Source organism: Xenopus laevis, chromosome 1L (assembly GCF_017654675.1).
Source record: "Xenopus laevis strain J_2021 chromosome 1L, Xenopus_laevis_v10.1, whole genome shotgun sequence".
NCBI classification, from domain to species: Eukaryota; Metazoa; Chordata; class Amphibia; order Anura; family Pipidae; genus Xenopus; species Xenopus laevis.
Window position 1 is genome coordinate 138880088 of NC_054371.1, and position 24366 is coordinate 138904453.

The following is a 24366-nucleotide window of genomic DNA, read 5'->3' on the forward strand; positions in this document are numbered from 1 at the left end:
CTTTTTAGATGTATAGATATGAAGATAATAAGGGAACAAATAGAAAGTTACAACATAGGAACACATCACAAAGTAGAAACTCACCAAAAAACTAAGCTAGGGTAGTGGAAATCCATAAAGAAATAAGATAATGGGCAATAAAAGAATTCACAAAGGCCATATAAATGTAAAAATTAATTTCATTTCAGCCATCATCTCTGTAGCCTTGCATGTTTCAGGCTATAATTAAGTGCCTTTGGAGCATAAATCAAGTAAAGTATTCCTTGAGCGCCAACTGTTTTTTTTTTAATTGGAAGGCCATACCTAGTAAGAGGTTGGGGGGCAGACAAATGGATATCAGGTGGATCAATGGTAGAAAACTGGGTGCAAGATGGTGGCTCATGTGAAAATAACGGTCGGTTTTTCTAGTTATGTAGTAATGTGCATGTGTGTATTTAGCCTGTCTGCAGCAGCCTGTCTGTACTTTCATGTAGAAGATAAAAATTGCAGCAAAACAGGATTAAAGCACATGTAGAAGATTATGTGGATAAAGAATTTCTGCTGTCTTTCTGGTACTGGTGCAATATACATAATGCCAGCTACTACATTATATTTCCTGCAATCTCCCCAAGTGGGAGAAATTTCAGTCCACTTCAGGTGAGTGCATTTCTGCCTCGTGGTGAGCTAGAGTGCAATGATCCAATCATTTGTTCCTTGGGCCAAGTGGATCACAGAATCACATACACGTCCAGGTGATAAGTCTTCCTCATCTGTACAGTGTTACTGATATTATGAAATGATTCAAATGACTTCCTTATAAAGACGTTGTACTATTTACTCCTAACATGCGATCACAGTACCTGCTGGTACACATTTCAGTGGCATAGCTAGCATGATGGGAAACTGAGTCCTTATGCTTTCCCTAATGGGTTTGTGCAGTGTTTGCAGTGACATTCCTCCCGTCCTTCAGTTTCATTATTGGCAAACTTCATCTGATGACTATAAACTTTCATATCGTGTTTATCTGGTCACTACGCTAACATTTGATTCATCTTTTAATACTTTACTTGCTTTTTGTTCATGGACTTCTATTAATGTCACTGCTTTTAGTTAACTAGTTCTAGATCATTAGTTAACAAGTTCATTTCATCCTTTTTTATACGGCACACGTTATAATTATTAAATCACAGAACTATTTATACTTTATTACTATACAGCTACCACCTCTGTTTTGTTTACAAAATATATGGTCTCCTAAAAACTAGCTTTGCCATTTCTAAGGTGGGGGGGTCCTCAACCACTTTTGTTACCTTGTAACAAAAGTCTCAAAGGAGACTGAATCACTGGTATTTCAAATTATATGCAGACAAAACATACATTGTCCGCAAATTATAATTTACTGTATGAAAACAAATGGCATAAATATTTTATGTATGTACAGTATATGAATATTTGGTCTCAGCAGAAAGTATTTTCAATTAAAAATATTTGAATATAACTTATTTGCACGACTATTTGGTTCGAATGCATTAATGGCAATGGGCGGCAGAATAATTTTGACGTGCGGCAATTATTTTTTTTCGCTGCAGATTTTTCGCCAATATTCTCCACAGGTTTTTCAGATTTATTTGCGGTCAGTGAAAAGCGGTAATTCCCCGCAAATCTATGTATGCCTGACGAATTTATTCGGCCATCACTACCACAAATCAGTGCTGTCCAACTTCTGTGGTACCGAGGGCCGGAATTTTTTTGGCCTACATGGTGGAAGGCCGATAATGGAAGCCACTCCCATTTTAAACAACACCCATGTTACCACAAGACCGTGTCCACATTAATGGTGGTAGCACACCAAAAAAACCAAATGGTTTTCATTCATATGTGAAAAAATTAAGTCATATTAAGAGATACCCTTAAATCCATATGCCTCATTTTCCCATGTGGATAACACAGCACATCCCCAGCACACTATTAAACACCTTAGGGGCCCCAAACAACAATTTTCAACAAACCCCTGGGAGCATAGGGAAGGCAGAATATGGCACACCCAAGGAGAATAGGGCAAGTATAGTATGGCAAGGAATAGGGCAGGCATAATATGGCACACCCAGGGAGCATAGGGTGGGCAGAGTACGACACACCCAAGGAGCATGTGGCAGGCAGAGTATGGCACACACAGGGAGCATAGGGAAGGCAGAGTATGGCGCACACACAGGCAGAGTAGGACAGAAAGTATGGCACACAGAGGGAGCATGAGGCAGGCAGAGTATTGCACACACAGGGACCATAGAACAGGCAGAGTATGGCACACACAGGCAGAGTAGGACAGGCAAAGTATGGCACACACATGGAGCATGGGACAGGCAGAGTATGACACACACAGGGAGCATAGGGAAGGCAGAACAAAACAGGAGACAGGAAAACTTATCAGGACCACTAAGATGTGCTACATACAGTTACACAATGCTGATGCCCCTCCAGCATTTTGTATGAGTGCCTGTCAACTGTCAAGTCAGTGGGAAAGCAGAGAGCTATGGGCCTAGGAGGGCATTATTTGTCCAAGATATGGAATTAATTACGAGTAATCACTTTACTCAGAAGTTTTTAAATATTTAAGCAAATCTTTACATAGTTAACAACCAAATTAGGGATACAGTGAATACCATATTTAAGTTATGTACTTGGCAAAACCAGCATTTTTTGCAGGCTTATTCTAGAGTACCTGGCCAAATAAATTCTAAACTGTAAATAGCAAGCGATTTCAGAGTCACTTGAAACACCTTTATGTCTTTGTATGCTTTAAGTGCACTGCCTCTCCAACAAACAATAAAACAACTGGTGTTCAGGATCACTTACCATAAAAAGCTCGAATTCTTCTTCGTGTCTTGCTATCATCTGATTGAGGGTTTCATCATCAGGAACTTCATCTTCTTCCTGATAACAGGCGACAAACATGCTATAGTGAAGTATGTACGTTTCGCTGCCAGACACTAGAATATCTACTAACAAAGAGAAAACACTTTATATCATTTTGCTTCAGGATGCATAAACCAGGAAAACAATTACTGCACAATAATATATAGGGAAAATATAAGTATTTTTCGCTACACTCTATAATTTACGGTCAGTATAAAGATATATGAAACACCCTACATTCGTGGTTCCAACCACAGTATGCCCATCTTCTAAATATTCTTATCATTTGAACAAAGTGCACAATCGGAAAGAAGCTATGGTTCCTGTTTACTTCCTCGTCTGCTAATGTTCTATGAGCTGGCAGGTACCGTGCAATGGTAACTGAACATTTTAGGGTTCGGGCGACTTCGGAAAATGAAGCGGCGCGTTTGCTTTAGAGCAGGCGACTTTTCCTTATAGTGTACGGGAAGACATGCAAAGGCAGTTCGGGGAGATTGTTGCCAAGAAGAAGAGACGATTAGTCACCAGGCGAATAAATCTCCCCGTATCTGCTCGTGTGGACTAACCCTTAAACCTGCCCATCCCAAAAAAACCTTAATACATGGATATTGTTCAGGACTGGCTGGACCCCATACACAAACCAATAATCGTATGGTATTGGTATGTGAGTAATGATCTAGTAGTTTCAACACAAAGTTTCATCAAAATTTTTAAGGGGTTGTTCACCTTTCAATTACCTTTTAGTATGATGTAGAGAGTGACATTCTGAGACAATTTACAGTTGGTTTTCATTTTTTATTTGTGGTTTTTGAGTTATTTAACTTTTTATTTAACCGCTCTCCAGTTTTTTGTTTCAGCAATCTGGTTGCTAAGGTCCAAATTACCCTGACAACAATGCATTGATTTGAATAAGAGACTGGAATATGAATAGGAGAGGAGTAATAAGTTATAGAACATAGGTAGCAATAACAATAAATTTGTATTATTACAGATCATTTGTTGCTTCAGATGGTGTCAGTTACCCCCATTTGAAAGCTGGAAAAAGTCAGAAGAAGAAGGCAAACAATTCAAAAACTATAAACAATAAATAATAAAGACCAACTGAATAGTTGATTAGAACTGGCAATTCTGTAACATACTAAAAGTTAACTTTAAGGTGAAGCACCCCTTTAAGGGTATATTGCACATTACTAAAATTTGCTGTTTGAAGAACCAGTGAAATAAAAATAGTGAAGATTCCGCAAAAAAAATAAAAAAAAATAAAGCATGAACATAAGCCTTTTTCTAGTTTAACTAACAGAATACAAGCAAATCCAGAGAGATGGGTAGGCATGCAATGAATATAACAGAAGCAAAGCTGCAACTTTCCACTGGTTTCAGGAAGACAGAACCAGTTTAATACTCACTTTCCTTCACTACTATGTATCGGTTGAAATTTTTTTAAGCATAAAAAAAGAAATGCACCTCAACCTGTCCAGATTGCTAATTATACTTACAACATGATCCTCACATAGGCAGTTAAGGGTAGGGACACACTGGGCGATTTGGGGAGTTTTAGTCGCCTGGCGACTAATCGCCGCGACTTTTCTCCCCGAATGCCTCCCCTCGCTCTGCGCCTGGCTAAAATGAAAAATCGCCTGCGCTAATCACACGCGGCGATTCGTTTTCCGAAGTCGCCCGAAGTTTCCTCGTGAGGCAACTTCGGGCGATTTCGGAAAACGAATCGCCGCGTGTGATTAGCGCAGGCGATTTTTCATTTTAGCCAGGCGCAGAGCGAGGGGAGGCATTCGGGGAGAAAAGTCGCGGCGATTAGTCGCCAGGCGACTAAAACTCCCCAAATCGCCCAGTGTGTCCCTACCCTAAAGGAAAATACAGCAAACTTCTCGAAACAATGGGTAAATTCCATGAGTTTGGTAAGAGGGAGCTGAAATTAGACCATGTTCTTTCTGCAACAACCACAGCACAGTAGCAACAATATGCACTTGTCCAAATTCTGATTCCCCAGTGCAGATCGCATGCGAGGACAATTTGGACAATTATTTTCTGCACTGGAACAAATCGGTCCAGCCAGGAAAATTAAATAAATATGAGAGGCTCACTAAAGTTTTGCTGAGCAGCAATGATGTACTTTTAGTGCCAAAAATATACTTGCCAAATAAGTGCTATGTTGTAGTTGTATATCATTTTTCAGTATTTTATTGGGTGATGGGTGATTTCTATATTTCATTTGTGGTATCACTGTATTGCTCTTAATTCCAGGGCTACTTCTACACTTGTACTCATGGCCAGGAGAAATCTACATACTGACACTTTCTTTACATCTCCTGCATATAATCACTGTCACACAACTGCAGAAAACAATCATACAGACTATGCACAGTTACAAACACACACACGGGAATAAGCTCATTATAATTAACTCCGGGGGGCAGATTTACTAAAGGGCGAAGTGACTAATGCTGGAGACGATTCGCCAGCGTTAGTGTTTTCAGGCACTTCGCCGGTTTACTAATGGGTGCAGGCGTAACTTCACTACCGAAAGAGACAGATACTAGCAGTCATTCGCACTGTATTGCCAGGCGAATTTTGGCTCTGGGGAATGGACGTTACTCCGCAAATTCACTAAGATGAGGATTTTACTGAACGTTACCTCTTTTGCCAGACTTGCCTTCTCCAGCTCAGACCAGGCAAAGTGCATTGGAGTGCATAGATCTTCCTCATTCTCCTGTTACTTACATCATATTTTTAGTCCCAAAAAACGCTAGCGTCTTTTCATTTTTTCAGAGTGAAAGCCTTACATTTTTTTTTTTGCATAACCGGGTTCCCCCATACATTTTCTAACATATGGAACATTAACTATACAGTGGGCTCATGTGTAGGGCATTATAACAACTCTATTCTCTTTTTTAAGGTTCCCTGGACTTGTGTAATGTAATGCATTTGCTGCAACATATACGTCCATTCAACTTTACAATTTCCTGCCGTATGCAAATTAGCCTGAGCGAAGACCTCTAACGAAGCTGCAATAGGCATCTTCGCTTGGATTGCCGAAGTAGCGCTAGCGAAAATTCACCAGCGTTCGTTGCCCTGGACGCAACTTTGCATTTGAGTAAATTAGCATTGTCTGAGCAAATTTTCGCATGGTGAAGCGTTGAGATGGCTGCAAAGCCGTCGCTGGTGAATTTTCACCAGCAACGGCTTCATTTACCCCCAGGACTATTAGGCCCTTACTCCAGCCCTGGGTGGCAGTGCACACTGCTCATGTGTCAAGAGTACCAACACAAATATTTCACTGTTAAGAGATAATTCAAGATACCAAAAAAGGTACAGGCCTAGGAGTGCAATAACCCTCTGGGAAAGAGGTATGATGCCTCAGGTGTCTCTGTCTGGGCCCCATTTACAAATTCTGCACAGCTTTCCAACAGGCTGGACAGAAATTACTTGGAGCGCTAGAAATCGAAACTCCAACTTTTGGTTTCATAAGTCATAGAGCAAAGTCTGTACAAGTATGGGATATTTTGTCCAGATTAAGGGAAGGTTTAAAACCTCTAATACAAAACTTTGACAGGTAAAAATTGTCGAGGTCCTACAGAAGTCAATGGGAGCTGCACTGATCCTGATGGATCGCTTTTATTCAATTCAGATTTTTAGAGGCTTTTGTATTTATTTCTTCAATAGGAATAGTCAGAAAAGCTGGAAGGTATCCGTATTTTTCTTTGTACTTTTTTTTATTTGGATTTTTTTTATAAATCTTGCGACATTTGTAGTTTTTGAGTTTGTAAGTTTAGTCGTGGTATCAAAAACCTCTAAAACCACTAAAATCCAATCTTTGATAAATAAGCCAAAATTACTAGCCTTATCTGGAAAACCCCAGGTGCCTTTCTGGATAACAGGTCTGTACCTGTTCTATACCTCTGCCTCACTGTAATGCAATCTGCAATGCTCATAATGAGAGTTAAATCTAAATGTGCAACATTGGTCCTTGGTAAGAAGGACTGAAAAGTAGTGTAACAATGACTTAAACCAAGCATGCTGCTGCTGATGGCATGCTAGGAAGACTCATGGGAATACGCTATAAAGGAACCAATAACTCTCTCTCTGTGTTTTTCTATGGGAAGTCCTTTTCACATTCTGGGTGATTTTCTGTTGGGATCTAATAACTGCTGAAATATTTCCAGTTGGCCATTCGCCTCAACGGGAAGCTGAAGACACACTGTAAATAATGTCTTTATTTTTTCACAAGATGTTACCTGCTCATTTACTAGTTTTAGTTTTGTATGAGCTTTTCATTAAATGTTCCTAATCAACATAAACCTCCAGTAGTAATACCATCATATTGCTCTTGACGAGGTATAGTCTACTGTCCCTACAAGCTTTCAATAGGCATAGTGGATATTCCAGAAAACATAGCTATATTGTATGCAAGCTCCTCTAAACAGATGGAGCCACAGAAGAAAACCAAAACAATAGATGTAATATCAAATCCAATATTAATTTATTTAAGAGCTCCAACTCCAAGACTCATGAGTAAGAAACATTCACTGATACACAACCCAACTAAGAGAATAATGTATTAAAATTGATTGTGACAACATTGGCCTGACTGATGTTCTTCGGTGTAAGTATTTCTGTACTGTTTAGCCAATGGTACAACTAATTGCACAGTAAAGGAAAAAATAAATAAATAAAAAAAAAAAAAAAAAAAAAAAATGATATATATATCTTTTAACAGTATGCCTAACTATATAAAAGAAACAGGGAAATGTTAACCACACATTATGTGAAAATATACATACATAAGAAAACACAAAAGCAGTATAACAAATACAGAAGCTAGAGCAACAGCGACTAATAAATTTGGCACGGTGTGCAAAGTGACAACCTGTGAATGCAGTATGCAAAATAAAGAAAATCACAAAAATATGAATGAATGAAGCACTACATGCATAACAGACCGACAACTGTAACAGTCCATGAAAAGCACCAACCTGGCTTGCAACTTCTTGGGAATTATCTCCTGTAAGGTCATCTTTCTTTTGGCTCTAGGTCAATCAGTACAACACTATATTAGGCACATAACTTGAATCACAGCACACCAGCAAACCTACAATTCTACAGGGTCAGGACAGAGACATTCAGACACACACCCATTCAAAATGCAGTGGTGTCAGGACAAGATCCAACCTTTAAGAGTATTAATGATTCATGTAAATCTGACTCCATTCAAATGAAAGGATCATTGTTAAGTAAAATAGTCCATGTTAGCGAATGCTGCAGCAGAATTATGTATAATCTGCCTAAAACAATCAATTTCCCAAATTATAGAATTAAAAATAAATCTTTAAATCATTTACTAAATGGCTCTGGCTGAAAACAATAACATTACCGTAAACTGGTTTTTCGTGTAACAACTGGGCAGTCAAAGTTATTTTGATTCTGATTTGAGTTTGGTAACGTTCAGTAAACCAACTTTTAATCAAAACAGGCAGTTGTAATACATTGATACATTCTTTTTTAATCAAGCACAAGATTGGCATGCAAACTACCAATAAAAGTAAGTCCCTTAAGGGAATAAAAATATCAGTGAAACCTGTAATGGTGATTTAGACAGCTCAACCTGCAGTCCCTCATATGTACTGAACTGCCAGAAAAAGAAACAAAGTTTCTAACTTAATTGGCTTTTGGCAGAGAGACCAGAACAGCTGCAACAGACGATAAGATACATTTGTAACAATTCAAATGTATCTAGATAAGCAATCTAGATAAGCAAATAAGTAATTGTAACAATATAAGATAACAGGTCCCTTGGGAAAATTTTATTAGGTATGCTTTATCCTTAGGATTTTTTTTAAATGTTACTGTGAAGTCTATATAAAAAATATATATCTGTAATATATGGGTATTGGACCCATTACCCTATGTCCAGGTATCTGGAACAATCCTACAATCCAAAACCCTTCTTTTGAACCAGAAGGGCTCCTGAGTTAAGGGTAAGTGCACCATGGTCTTATTACTTATTAGACCATTAGTCACATGGTCTACTTGGGAACTTAATTTTAAATGCACTACAAACTTAGGATGCTAATAGATAGTACAGGAATGTAAATACTCATGTGTATGTTTGTTGGCTGGGGTTTAAAAGCTCCCTGCTTTCTCACTACAGCTCCTGAGCTAAGGGTAGGTGCATACTGGTCTTACTACTCAGTCACATTGGTTGTTGGGGGACTTGATTTTAAATACACTACAAACTTAGAATGCTCACAAATAGTGTAGTACAATGAGGGGCCTTGATGGAGCATGTGAGCTTACATATTTTGGCCCAAGTGTGGTACCAACACCTCATTTTTTTGTAATAATTATTTTTAAAGGCAACACGAGCGCTGGCAATTTTTCTCTCTCTCTCTTTGTGTACAAATATTGCCTTTTTATAGCAGCTGGTCAACGACAGATTGTAGTTTGGACAGAGCGCTGGCACATAGCAGCTGGTCAACGTCACAGCGTGGGTTAGACCGAGTACTGGTGATTTTTTTCTGTGTTTCTTGGCTTTATAATGTTGGTTGACTGACAGTGACCAGACAACCAGGCATTTATTGACTAAAACGCTGGAAAATTAATAGCAGAGGGTCTGAATGAGTACAGGTATTATCCAGAAAACTCAGAATTAGAGATAAGCCGTCTCCCATAGACTATTTTATCCAAACAAACAACATTTTTCAAAATGAATTCCTTTTTCCTCTATACTAATAAAACAGTACCTTGTACTTGATATAAACTAAGATTTAATTAATCCTTATTGGAAGCAAAACCAACTTATTGGGTTTATTGAATGTTTACATTATTTTCTAGTAGACTTGTGGTATGAAGATCCAAATTACAGAAAGATCCGTTATCCAGAAAACCCCCCATATCTCGAGCATTCTGGATAACAGGTCTCATAAATGTGAATATGAATACAAATCTGTCTACAAGTATAGGACATAAGAGTCTAGCACTAAATTGCCATATAACAATTTAATGAGACAAATATATATAAATGCATAAAATAAGCGCACCCCCCCCCCAGAAAAAACAAACCACATTTTTTTGATCATTCTGCAGTGAACAACCAGTCTGATTACCAAACTCATGAACAAACTATATACCGTTACACTCAGTCAAACAAAATTCGAAATATTTCACAAGTAATATGCCCTGTAAAAGTTGCATGCGTGTAAAAATAGCAGTAAATAATTGTACTATGACTATCAGATACGTCAAGGTCATAAATCCAGCACTTTGCAGTTGGCCTCTGTGGCATAATCCTCACGTGACCATATCTGTTCATGAACTTCCCACAATAATGGTTGTCCTACTAGAAACCACTTTCTACAGCTAACATGGAGAGGAGTTATATAAAAGAGTGCATCTAGAAGGGACCCAGATAACAATTTTATATATGATGTATTATTGCATATTTTATGTAGTTTACATTCATGAAGAGTTGAGGGATATGGCTAGTCTGTGGAAGAGAGTGGTAACTGGACACAGTGATGTTTGGGTACTATCTAATAATGCAGTTGGGCCCTGAACTATTATATACAACACTGATTTCCAATAAACATAATATGTTTTCTGCCGTGTTTCTGGGACCTAAAAAGTGGCATCTAAGGTTTCTCAGTACTGGGAAATATTAACACAATTCATAGGCAAATTATTGTAAAATGAAGTGGCTGTGCATTTTATATATCATATACGATGCGTGGGCACTTCCATGATGCAGGTCGGAATTTATTTCCGAGAGTGTGCAAACATGGTCAGGAGCCAAGAATACTAACAGATCTAAGTGATTTATAAGGGCTTGCGACATATCATCTGTGGGTGTTCAGTCTTCTCTGTTACTTCAATTAACATTTGTGACAAAAGCAGACAGATACTGTCATAAGCATCAACTGCAACTTATGTTTATAAAAAAAAAAAAAAATCGACAAGACTTTACACCCACATTCAAAAATATTTTGACAGAAGACTTTAAATAGATAGGAAGGCAGCTAACCCATACGTGGGTATGTCTTCCCTTCTATTAGAGGAAATCAGACCTATGCTAAAAATGTGTTCAGCCTATTGTTATAAAGTAGAACCCGCATTTTTATATTATTCAGGGACAAGAATGTAATGGTATAAAATCATGGAAAATGTTAAATTAGGGAAATGTGTTAATCACAGGATGTGATGTGATAAAGGCACAGGAGGACAATAAATATCTTACCTCTGTGAGGTATCTGACCCCATACTGGTTATACTAAACAAATTAGAGTAAGATTCCATGGTATATGACCACAAATAGCTTTGTAAAAGTCATTCTGAATTTAGAATGCCAGTCGGATGACTAGTGAATTGTCTTCAAGGGTAGAAAAAAAATACAGCAAGTCCAGTTGATTTGACCTGGTTGAATAAGATCCTTCACAGACACACGCACAGGAGGGCATTTTACTATGAAATACAATGTTTACAGTGAAAATGAGATGCTTTGCAGCATTAATATTACACTATGGGGCAGGATGTGCAAGGTTGTAAATCAGTCAGATGCACAATCCAAAGCAATATAAATCTGATTTATGCATGGCTGTATGGGGTGCACATTAATTCAGTATTTCCAGACAGAACCAAGGCAAATTATGCCCTGGTATCTCCTAATGTCACTAAAAAAACAATTGACAGAGGACAAATAGTCATTTTGGGAAAATCAGGGCAAATTTGGTGGAAAATCTAGACATTCATCCACTAAATGGATTAAAAGGATGTAAAATGAGGAAAATCTTAAAATAAAATTGAAAAAGTTAATTTATTTACACCCAACTTGAGCCCTTTATTTACATCCAACTTGAGCCCTTTACATACAAACAGGCTCCTTAGCAATCACAAAGTCTGCTACCCATATTATTAAACCTCTAATGAAAGTGCGAAGACACCCCTATTAATAAGCTTACAAGATATGATATTCTTTGAAAATAGGCAAAACCTATACAAGTATATAAGTCCAGTTTATTGGGCATTGGCTGAACATACTGCCTCATTAATAAGGGAAGGGGCATTTACAGTATATATCCTTTTGGTTAACTTTTTTATTGAATATGATTTTGCAGCAAGATAAACACTGGGGATGTTGTGGGGATGCTGTTTTGTGTTGAGCTAAGAAAAACTAAATGAGGGTGACACCTAGTGGAAATTATGGGGCAATCAAAATGTATGCTTTCGGTTTTGCCTTTAAAGCACATGAAACCAAGCATGCTGTGGAAGCAATTGTACACTCTACTCCTTCTAAAACAATTTAAAACAGCAAAATCAGCCCACGGTTTACTAAAGCATTGCACCCCCATATCATAAATAGCTGGCTGGGAAATAAGCAAATCAATCATTGGTTGCTGTGGGTCCAAGTTCAGGTGTAATTCTGCACAATGCTCTTAAATAAGCCCCCTAAGTTTTCTATGCTGGGCTACTACAGAAGATAAGACTGCCTTCATTGCTCCTGTGCATTCCTTTTTCATCAGGTTAAAACAAAGCAGGCTTGGTGATGTATAAACTGTATATCAGAGGAGAGAATGGCATGTAAACCATGAGACCTACAGATGATTTTCACATAAAGGAAGGTGAGTGGGCAAGTTTTATGAGGAATGTACACCACAAACTCAAAATACCAGTATGCATATTATTAAAGAACAGTTAACCACTGACATTATTCAGAAGTAGATCAGTTCATGCCTATCCTATACTGCAACTCCTCATGCCAAAGGCTAAACTCGCTTATAGCTTTTCTTAAAATACTAAGCAAAGGAAAAGTATGCAGAGTTTTTTTTCCATGTAGTTTTCCCACCAGATTTTACAAGACAAGATTATATTCTAGATAGAAAATTCAGCCATGGAACTAATAATGTACACGTACAAATACATAGATAAAACCATTATATCTAGTTAGGAATATCACGAAGGAAAGAAAGAGGCAAGGTGCACAGTGTTTGGATATCAACAGGCTTGTGATTAAAAGGTAAAATGCAAAGTGTTAGTTTTCACTGATATTCTGATGATAATGGCTACTTTTAATATGTGTTTGGTTCCAATAAGCATGCTCCAGAATTCACTGGTTTGCCTCAAACGGAAGGCTTTACAGTGTGCATTTTACATGGTGCCTTAAAACAGAGCACCATGGGTTTGAACAACCTTAATGAGCTGACTAATCCATTTTATCACTTTTGCTTACTGTGTTTATTCCCCCTGCAAGTTAATACATGCACAAAGATTATAAATTAGAATGTAATTTCTTACAAAAGCTGTATTTAGTGACAACTGTACCTCATTCTGTTCTTCATGCTCCAGTATAGCTTGAAGGAATGCCCTGCGTTCATGGCCTGAAGATTTCTGGTCAAACATGCCGGCTTGGATAACCTTCTGATCCACATTCAGCTTGTATTTGGCAGCTGCCAGAATTTTTTCCTCTACACTATTCACAGTGCATAAGCGAAGCACGCGAACTTCATTTTGCTGGCCAATCCTGTGGGCTCGGTCCTGTGCCTGCAAGTCCTGTCCAAATTTGTTTAAAAAGTACACAATGAAAACTTTGACAAGGACTACAGAATGACTTGTTAAAAAAAACTAGAATCATTTTATTGTCAGCAACCCTAAACGTATACATTGCATTTAGCCTGGAGTAACATTTCGTCAGGAAATTCTAAAGGTCTCTGTACCGAGAACCTGCTGACAGCATGTTGACAGGCAAATAACACAATACAATGGGACAGAGGATGAACCTCAAAACTTCTATGCATTAAACACCTTAAACAATGGGCATAATGAAACTAAAAATACAATATTTACATAGTAAAATAATTACAAATACAGTTTGATAGCTAAAGTATGTCCATTACAACTTCCATTACAACTGTGTTTATATTACCTGGGGTAAATGCTTAATGTGTACAAAAGTTAGGGCTTCTTGGTTTAATTAAAAAGCAAAAAGTACATTATTCACAAGCCCTCTTCAATTAAACAGTTAAAAGTGCCAAAATAAAGTGAAAAGATGTTGAAGAGAATTATTTTTCGACTTTTAAGAGAAAAACTGGCATTAGTTTGAGAGCCCTTATCTAGAACCCCAGTTACCAGAAAGCTACAAATTAAGGAAAGGCCATATCCCGTACACTCCATCTTAAGAAAATAATTCAAAAACGATTTCCTTTTTCTCTGTAATAATAAACAGTGTATTTTACTTGATGGTAACAAAGCAGTATGCATCCATATTAGTGGCAAACCAATCCTACTGGGTTTATTTAATGCTTAATGATTTTTATCAAAGTATGGTGGTTCAAATCCTGGAACGACGCATTAAATGGAAAATTCCAGGTCCCAAGCATTCCAGATAACAGATTCTATATCTAAAATCAGCGAGCACTGTATCCAAGGGAAGGCGAACAGTGTTTGCTGCTATTTAATACATATCTACAAGAAATGTGCTAGAGATTACATAATCATTTTTCTAGCACATTTCCTTCAATCTGTTTCACCACAGCAACTTGGAAGACAGTTAATTATGGCATCATTTAACTGAAGGTGGTGGCTTTATTTTTAGAAACATTTTGACAAAACAAAGCTGTTGTGTCCGATGTCCAAGATTTAGTTTCATATTAAGCACCATTTAATTTTCATATTGCCACAAAGGCATTAAAAGGAGTGCAGTGGTATGTTTTGAGTCAGCCTCCATCTGCTGTTTCTGCTGTGATACATTTAAGAATTGGCATTCACACACTGCAAATAACAATCCAACATTATCAGCCTTGTTAATTATTTCCAATACATAAACAGCATACAAATCTAAAGGTCAGTGTGACTGAAATGGTTGTTTGTCTAAATAGTATGTATTTACAGCCAGAACATGTTATGATTCCTTGTTATATATGGCAGGGAAAATAAGTATTGAACATGTCAACTGTTTTCTCAGTAAATATATTTGTAATGGGGCTATTGCCATGAAATTTACACCAGATGTCAGTAACAACCCAAGTAATCTACACATACAAAGAAATCAAAACTAATAAGTCCAAAGTCCAAGTTTCACCAAAGAAAAATTCTACAAACCTGGTGAGGATTCCAGTCACTGTCAAAAATAACGACTGTGTCTGCAGCTTGAAGGTTCAGTCCAAGACCTCCAGCTCTGGTACTCAACAAGAAGATGAAGTACGGAGATCCTTCTTCATTAAACTTTTTCAGCAAGGCAGCACGGTCCTCTGACTTGGTTGTACCTTAAAGAAATATATTGCAGTCAAAGGCAACATATCAAAATCCTTTAAAGGGGGAGGGAGAAATGATGTGTATATATTAGCTGTCAATAAATTATGAACCGATTATACAGACTATAAAACAACACATTAGGGCTCATTTACAAACTAGAAGGCAAGGTGCAAAGTGGTAAAAAAAACAGGTAAAAATCTGCACCCTACCTTCCAGCCTAAAGGAATTGCTCCCTGAGAACAAAGGGGCTCTTGTGCTCCTTCAGTGCTTTTGCACTTCTACCCTTCTATCTAGTAAATTACCCCTGTTTTGTGTAAAGTAAAACAAAAGATAATTCTGCTAGCTACAGTGGTAACAGATTCAAATATCTTCAGACCACACATACATATCGACACCATTGCAATACTTCAAGTTGCATATTAAAAACATCAGTAACCATTCCCACTTTGATGAGACTAAACAACAGCTACCTACCATCTAATCGAAGGTAAAGAAAGTTTCGGAAAGCAAAATAGTCTTCCATGATAGTCATGAGTGACGTCATCTGACAGAAAAGCAGGACTCTGTGGTTTGTGGCTCGCAGCTTTGGTAGGATTCGATCAAGTAACTCAAACTTTCCAGAGGTTCTATAAAGATCAGGCCTAAATGACAAATTCAGAGTTATTGTTGATTTCATTTTTCAGATTCATTGCTTAATATCTTAAAGTCATGTAAACATAAGCTGAAACTGTGGCCTATCAGATTTCTGTTCATGATATATAATTTAAAAATAAGTAAAAGATAAGTAGCACCACAATCAAACCATATATTATTTAGGGGCACATTTATCAAAATGTGAATTTAGAGTTTAACAAATAAAAACTCACCCATAATCTATTAATTTATATGGGATTTTTAGAACCGTATGTATCAAATTGGGAGTTCTAACTTTCACCCACTGATAAATTCAATTCTTAAAATTCTATAGGAATGAATAGATTGTGGGTAATTTTTTAATTTATTAAGCTCTAAGCTCACATTTTGAAAAATCTGCCCCTTAGTCGCTACCCCTGTGAACAGGGAGAAGAGACTGGGGGATTACAAGGTCAGTATTACTTTAATTGAAGGTAGTTCATAAGTCATTAAAGGAATTGTCCAGCGTAAAAATAAAAACTGGGTAAATAGATAGGCTGTGCAAAACAGAAAATGTTTCTAGGCTTGAGTGACTGGATGTCATAACAGCCAGAACATTAATTCCTGCTTTTCAGCTCTCCTGGTTTCCACTGGTTATCAGGCAGTAACCAGTCAGTGACTTGAGGGGGCGGGGTCATAATTGTTGCTTTTGAATCTGAGCTGAATGCTGAGGATCAATTGCAAATTAACTGAACGGTTATGCCCCATGTGGCCCCCCTTCAAGTCGCTGACTGACTCAGATTTAGAGAGCTGAAAAGCAGGAAGTTGTGTTCTGACTATTATGTTAGACATCCAGTCACTCCAGCCTTTATACATTACATTTTTGGCTAACTAACTATATTAGAAACATTTTTTATTTTGCACAGCCTATCTATTTATACAGTTTTTATTTTTACACTTAACTGTTCTTTTAAGGGAAATATTCCTCCTTTTTGACATAAGCTCATTCAGTTGGAATTGGGTAGGTCTGTTTAAAATATGAATTTATGTTTATTATTGGAAGTTCAGATAATGTTTATGCACCTTTTCTACATAAGCCCAACTGAATCCACTTATGCTAAAAAGGGGGTATGTTTTCCCTTTAGGAAGACCTATTGAGAGTCTCAGTAAATAAAAGTATACAATATATTGATGGTGAAGTAGTTAACACAAAATATAAAATTAATTTAGTATTACTGAAGTTTCATATACAAAGTCTCCTATGGGAACTAAATTATATAAATTAAAAATTCATAAAATGTTTTCTTAACAGCACAGTCTCGCATTAAGAAAAAATTGAAATACCCATTGATGATGCCATTGGCATATCCCAGATGTTCAGCAAAAGATTCCTGAAACAAGTTAAAAAAAACAAAACATATGAATTGTATAAAAAAACCATCAAAATGCAAAGCTTTCTGCAGAGTCTATATTCGTAGGAAATTTAGGGTTACATCAAATAGGGTTATCTAGCATCAACTACAATGGCACCTATAGTCTTTTTTGAAAAAGTTTCAAGTACATACTGTAGCAATTAGCAGTTTATTTGTGAAAGTGAATAAAAAAAAATAAAGGTGTCATTTCTTAAAGGGATCCTGTCATCGGAAAACATGTTTTTTTCAAAACGCATCAGTTAATAGTGCTACTCCAGCAGAATTCTGCACTGAAATCCATTTCTCAAAAGAGCAATCAGATTTTTTTATATTCAATTTTGAAATCTGACATGGGGCTAGACATTTGATCAATTTCCCAGCTGCTCCTGGTCATGTGACTTGTGCCTGCACTTTAGGAGGGAAATGCTTTCTGGCAGGCTGCTGTTTTTCCTTTTCAATGTAACTGAATGTGTCTCAGTGAGACATGGGTTTTTACTATTGAGTGTTGTTCTTAGATCTACCAGGCAGCTGTTATCTTGTGTTAGGGAGCTGCTATCTGGTTACCTTCCCATTGTTCTGTTGTTTGGCTGCTGGGGGGGAAAAGGGAGGGGGTGATATCACTCTAACTTGCAGTACAGCAGTAAAGAGTGATTGAAGTTTATCAGAGCACAAGTCACATGACTTGGGGCAGCTGGGAAATTGACAATATGTCTAGCCCCATGTCAGATTTCAAAATTGAATATAAAAAAATCTGTTTGCTCTTTTGAGAAATGGATTTCAGTGCAGAATTCTGCTGGAGCAGCACTATTAACTGATTCATTTTGAAAAAAAAAATTTTTCCCATGACAGTATACCTTTAAGACTTTGAAGCAGTGCTGTCCAATTTATATGGTACAGAGGGCCGGAATTTTTCTAATCTACATGGTGTAGGGCCGATAATGGAAGCCAGTGTTAGCCACTCCCTGTTTTTAGACCACACCCACTTTAAACCACACCCATGTTACCGCAAGACCATGTCCACATTAATAGCACACCAAAAAAACAGATGGTTGGTGCTCACTGTAGGGATCAGGGCTGGAACTAGGGGTAGGCAGAGTAGACGGCTGTCATCATTGAGGGGCGCACTTTTAATGGGATTTTTTTCTCTTTCATTTTTTTATTTTTTTCAAGCGTTTATTTAATAATTTGTTTCAGTAATCATGGTCAGTCAGTCATGTGGAATCCCCCTCTTTCACCTTCTCCCTCTTGCCAGCAAGTAATAGCTCCTTCTGTGTGGTGTGGCAGTGCAGAGCAACGTGCGTATACGCGTCAATGACGTCACTGATGCGGTTGGATGGCAGAGAGGCGCAGAGAGCTGGCGGCCTTCTTGGTGTGGCTCGCGCTTGCTACTCTCAGCCTTGCACAGTTGCTGAATTGAAGACATTCTTTCTATTACTGCGAAAGTGTGAAGCTTCCTGCTTGCACAGCCAGGTACAGATTTTTGCTGTTGCTGCTGGGCGTGGCACAGGTACATAAATACTTGGGGCAATATGATGTGATCAGATTTATTTTTGGCTGCTGCTGGCACAGGTAAAGATTGGGGTCAATATGATGTCTGCTGGAGGGCTGTACAATGGATGGCTGCTGAGCTTGCTGGTACAGGTATGGGGGGCAGTATAATGGATGGCTGCTGGCACAGGTACAGGGGAGGGGGGCTGTATTAGGGATGGAAAATCAGGACCACTGTATGTACTACAAACAGTGACAGTGCTGGTGCCTCATTAGCATTTTTAATTAAGTGTGAACAGGTGAACAATGTGGGCAGTTTCAGTCTGGGTCTCAGGAGTGAACAGTACAGGGCTTTAGGGTGTAAACAATAGAGGTATTACGAGTGTGAACAATGCAGGGGGATTACATGTGTGAACAATACAGGGGATTACAGTGTGGATTTGAGGTTTAAACTATGCAGGGGCCAATTAATCTCTGTAGTGATACCTTTTAAACCTTACAAATGGTAAGCAAGCACAGCAGGCAGACTTTGATGTGGAGGGGGGGGGGATCGCGGGCCAAAAGTTGGACAGCCCTGCTTTAAAGCATAGAAAATGGACATTTGTAGACTGAATATAGTATGGTCTGAAGTATAACTATAGACCTCGGTCTAAAAATGGGGTCTACTATGCTGTGTATAACATAATCGTTATATAAACCACTCCAGAAAACTTAGAGTATGCCAGCTAACTGTGCCAATATATGGCAACAAAGCTTTAAAGAAATGTACAGAATTTGTTACTAAATGCATATTCTTTCTTTTAGTAGTGCTTATAACCAGGGTTGTGGAGTCGGTACATAAATCCTTTGAATCCATCTCCTCAGTTTATGGTACCTCCAACTCCTCTGTTTTTAAAGTTACAGTGACACCAAAAACTGAAAGTGTATCAAAATAATGCAAATATAATGTATTGTTGCTCTGTTCTGGTATATAATGTATTGTTGCTCTGTACTGGTAAAACGGTGTTTGCTTCAGAAAGACTACTATAGTTTATATAAACAAGCTGCTATGTAGCCATGGGGGCAGCCATTCAAGATGAAAAAAAGGCACAGGTTACATAGCAGTTAACAGATAAAACACCATTGTATTAGAAAGGGCGTCTCTGTTATGTGCTATGTAACCTGTGCCTTTTTTCTTATTTTTTTCAGCTTGACTGGCTGCCCCGAGGCTACACAGCACTTGTTTATATTAACTAGAGTTGTCTTTCTGAAACAAACACGCATTTTTTAATAACTTTAAAACACTTTAAAACGTTAATAACTTTAAAACACTTTAATTTTTTGGTGTTACTGTTCCTTTAATATACCAATGTATTTTCCATGTTGATTAAAAGAAATTAAGTACAACAAATAAGGCATTATTTTATCAATGCCAAAGATCAAAAATATAAACCATAATTCTAAACCAAAATCAAAGTTAAACTACATAAACCAAAAACAATCTAACAAAAATCTAAAACAACTTATATATTACTTGAACCTGGCATCTAGCTGTAGAATAGCTGCTGAATACAATCTAAAATTAACTGTTAAAGTATAGTTCTTAGAAACAGAATTGCTTCTGCCATATCTTCCTTTATAGAAGCTCTTAAATCTGATTTGATTATTTTCAGTGCTTCTATTTAAAGCAATTAGGAGTCAGAGTTGATACATTTTTGGCGACAGCGACGCCATAGCTCTGCTTATAACTAAGTGCAAAAAGTACAGTCAATCAGATATGCAAAACAAAAACCTACCTCAATATGCTGGAAAATGAAGGGGTGGTTGCATATTTTTCTTAACTGCATAATGGTGTTCATGAGAGTTTTTGCTCCTCCTTTACCCTATGGAATGATGACATTTATAGTTAGCTCTTTCCTTGGGAAAGAAAAAAACTTAGAACTCATTTTTGTTCTCAAGTGCAGGATGCTAATTAAAATTCTGATTGCAATTTGCCATGTATGTTACCCAGAGTGCAATGTTTTCCTCCACTACTCTAGAAGTATTGCAGCCACAAGGGGGATTTGCACAAAAACATTGCCAATGGCATGTGCACATGTAGACTTGGATGCATTTGCCCCAAATCAGGATTGCATAATTTCTGCTACTTCACATCAAAATTATGCTTGCGTGATTCTTTAGTCGCAAGTATGCCGCACACAGTAGGAACCCTGGTATTATGACCAGCTTGAAAGTGACAGTAGCTCTAGCTCTCCTGCTTCAATAGACACTTGCGTGCAAGGTCATACGTAGTTGAAAATTCAGATCGGCCAGAACAGTACGGTATTTTAAGGTAATTTCTATCGGGACACCTAAATATTGATTTCAAGCACTTCTGATTTATCAGTTTTTATGAAATAGCTATATTCTAATTCTATGGCTCCTTTAGGGCAAGTACAGCGACATGGTGGGTTTATCTTTTGCACACTTTTGTTGCTGTGATGCCTGAAAGTTCCCTCCTATTGCAGGTAATGAGAATCCCTGAATTTACAGTGCAAATGTGCCTTCTTATGCATTTCCATGCATTGCGCCACTGCAACAAAATACCCAGTCTGTCACTGCCCTTAGATGTGCAGCCTTTTAAGTTGCTATCTAATCATAGTAACACCGCAGTATCAGCTCAATAAATATTGCAATTTATACACACCTTCTTATCTTTTTCCGAGCCATCTGTAAGAAGGATCCCCTTGGCTTGCATATGGCGATACAGAATCTTCTGAAGAGCTGACATATCACATTTAATCACATACTCAACCTACAAGAAATGAACAGAAATGAAAGATCTCTTTCTACATATATATCTATATATATATATATAGATATATATGATCCTTGGTGCATCATAAACAACACACTTTTACATATTTAGGTATATTTCCCCTTTAACTTATTTTTACTGTATATGTAGAGATAAAAATAAAATAAAATTTTATCTTAATGGAAAACTAAACTCCCCCCCCCCCAAACAATATATTGTAAGAAACAGCTCATACAGTATGTAAACCCCTGCTTCATGTAAATAAATTATCTTCATAATAATATACTTCTTTAGTAGTATGTGCCATTGGGTGATGATAAATAGAAAATTGCCATTTTAAAAAACAAGGGCTGCCCCTTGGGATTCTAGGATTCACGGTGCACACAAACAAACCATACATGTTAGGTCACATGAGGCAATTAACAGACAGACAGAGTTCTGTCTTTTGATTCCACGCTTCTTTCTGTTATACTTATTGTAGTATTTCTGATGAGGTGAACTCTGAGGCAGCACACAGACCATCACAAAATGGTGGTTCAAGGCAAGAGATTTAAAAGACTTAAAATATTTACTTAATATATATTCCAGTTTGATAAGATTCTTTAATATGCCACTTAATTTGATATAAACGATCTCTTGCTCATGTATTCATTTTGGGGGTATAGCTTTCCTTTAAAGGGGAACGATCGTGAAAATGAAAATGGAATATAAGCTTCATCATACTGAAATAAGACACTTTCTAAATTCAATTAATCAAATATTCGGCATCGTCTCTGAAATAATCAAGTTTATCTTAACTATGCCTCTTCAGCATCTGTTTCTCTACATTCGGTCTTCTTGCAGGAGTTGGGTTTCAGATATTCATTGACAGTTAGATCCAATATATCTTGTAGGGGGGGGGGGTCCCTTTCCTAGCAGATGTATTAGAGCTCACTCAAATAATGGATTCAAGTACAAAAAAAAAAGCTTTTGCACAAATCCTTCATGTAGCTAGACATGATATCTAGTGATTTTAATAGAGCGAGCTCAATGAATATCTGACACCCAACTCCTGCATAAAGAGAAACAGATGCGGAGAGAGGGATAGTGAAGACATACTTGATTATTTCTGCAAAGTAACTGACTTTGGCACAAATTCTGCATGTGGAAAAACAGGATTTCTGGTGGTTTTAAGAGTGAGTTCTAATACTGCTTCTAGGCAAAAAGCCTGAAGCCTGTTATTCAGACTCCCAAATCCCGCAAGATGAGAAAGTGAAGAGAAACAGATACAGAGAGGGGGTAGAGTGATGAGTAACTTGATTTCAGATATGGTTCAGAATTTTTAATTGATTATGTTCTTATTTCTTATTCAGTATGATGAAGCATATAGTAAATTATATTTTTTGCATTAGTTCCTCTTTAGAAAGTTTGTATTTCACACTAATTCACAGCTCTTATATCACAGCCTCTTAAAGGAACAGTTCAGTGTGAAAATAAAAACTGTGTAAATAGATAGGCTGTGCAAAATAAAAAATGTTTCAAATTTAGTTAGCCAAATATGTAATGTATAAAGGCTGGAGTGACTGGATGTCTAATATAACAGGACAGAACACTACTTCCTGCTTTTCAGCTCTATAACTTTGAACTAGTCAGTGACTTGATGGGAGGCCACATGGTACATTTCTGTTCAGTGAGTTTGCAATTGATCCTCAGCATTCAGCTCAGATTCAAAAGCAACAGTTATGGCCCATGTGCCCCCCTCAAGTCTTGGATTGGTTACTGCCTGGTAAACAGGGTAAGCAGTCAGAGTAAACCAAGAGAGCTGCAAAGCAGGAAGTAGTGTTCTGGCTATTATGTTACACATCCAATCACTCCAGCCTTTATAAATTACATTTTTGGCTAATTAACTATATTAGAAACATTTTTTATTTTGCACATCCTATCTATTTATCCAGTTTTTATTTTTACACTGAACAATTCCTTTAAGACAGCCACAAATGACCATATAAGCTGCGGACTCCTTTCAAGATAGAGTTGGCATCTTATTGGTTGTATAGACCTTGTCCTACAAGCTGTCCAGGAGATGTCTGGTCTGTTTGGATGTGTGGGCTAGAAAGCCAAACTTCTATACTAGCCCAATTTGGCTCAGCCCATGTGTAGCAGAACTGAGCTAATGAGCAAGCTTGTATGTCAAGCTTTACTCTCATCTACCCCCTATATGGCAAAACAAAAATATAAAGATGCCAAGCTAGGATGCTGTAAACCCTTGGCCATGGGCTTGACTCATCTTAAGGATACAAATCAATACACAAACCTTTTCAGGTAACTGAGATTCCACCTCTTTCTTCAGTCTCCGCAGCAAGAAAGGACGCAAAACTTTGTGTAGACGTCGAATAATTAGTATGGTTTCCTCTTCATTTAAATCCACCTACAGAAATGTACATAAACTTAATGGCAGTTCTCCTTACATAAAAAATACAATTTAAATCAATAGGTAATAGATAGATATCAATAGAAAATTCATCAATAGGCTTTCTGTGTTAAAGTTCCCCTTTATAGACCAACATTTGATCTAAGTCCTCCTTACATGCATACATGCAAAGTTTTATAGATTGCTTGAGAAAATAACTATATGGATTATGCAATAAATACAACACTTAAAGGAGAACTAAACCCTTGACCATCTCCACCCCTCCACTGCCCCACTCTAAGCTCCCTGCCCGCAGTATTTATTATTTTTAGAAATCTCCCTTCTGCTGACCTGCTATAAATTTGCAGAGTTGCGCAACAGAGTTCATAGGCGCCATCTTCAGTCTTCTGATTCTCTTCTGTAGAGCAGTGACACAGATCTTCAAGGAGCATGCGCAGTTCAATCTATGTCCTGGATCAGCTTCTACTGCACATGCTCCTGCAATATCCGTATCGGCAACTGTTAGAAGAGGATGAGAACAC

General features: G+C 37.6%; 1 protein-coding gene across 7 annotated transcripts in view; it reads right to left on the reverse strand.

Moving 5' to 3' along the window:
• Positions 1–24366, reverse strand: part of smarca2.L (SWI/SNF related, matrix associated, actin dependent regulator of chromatin, subfamily a, member 2 L homeolog) — a 113515-nt gene that overhangs the window by 22127 nt on the left and 67022 nt on the right. For 5 of the 7 annotated variants that reach the window (XM_041564111.1, XM_041564110.1, XM_041564125.1 and 2 more), the window contains 9 exons: positions 23729–23842; positions 21325–21432; positions 20435–20521; positions 17104–17150; positions 15622–15788; positions 14995–15158; positions 13219–13446; positions 7881–7934; positions 2833–2910 (listed from right to left, as the gene is read on the reverse strand). In XM_041564111.1, coding sequence (XP_041420045.1) covers positions 2833–2910; positions 7881–7934; positions 13219–13446; positions 14995–15158; positions 15622–15788; positions 17104–17150; positions 20435–20521; positions 21325–21432; positions 23729–23842 — 1047 coding nt within the window. The remainder of the gene's footprint in view (positions 1–2832; positions 2911–7880; positions 7935–13218; positions 13447–14994; positions 15159–15621; positions 15789–17103; positions 17151–20434; positions 20522–21324; positions 21433–23728; positions 23843–24366) is intronic. The other 2 variants (XM_018258542.2, XM_018258507.2) reach the window with 1 other exon arrangement.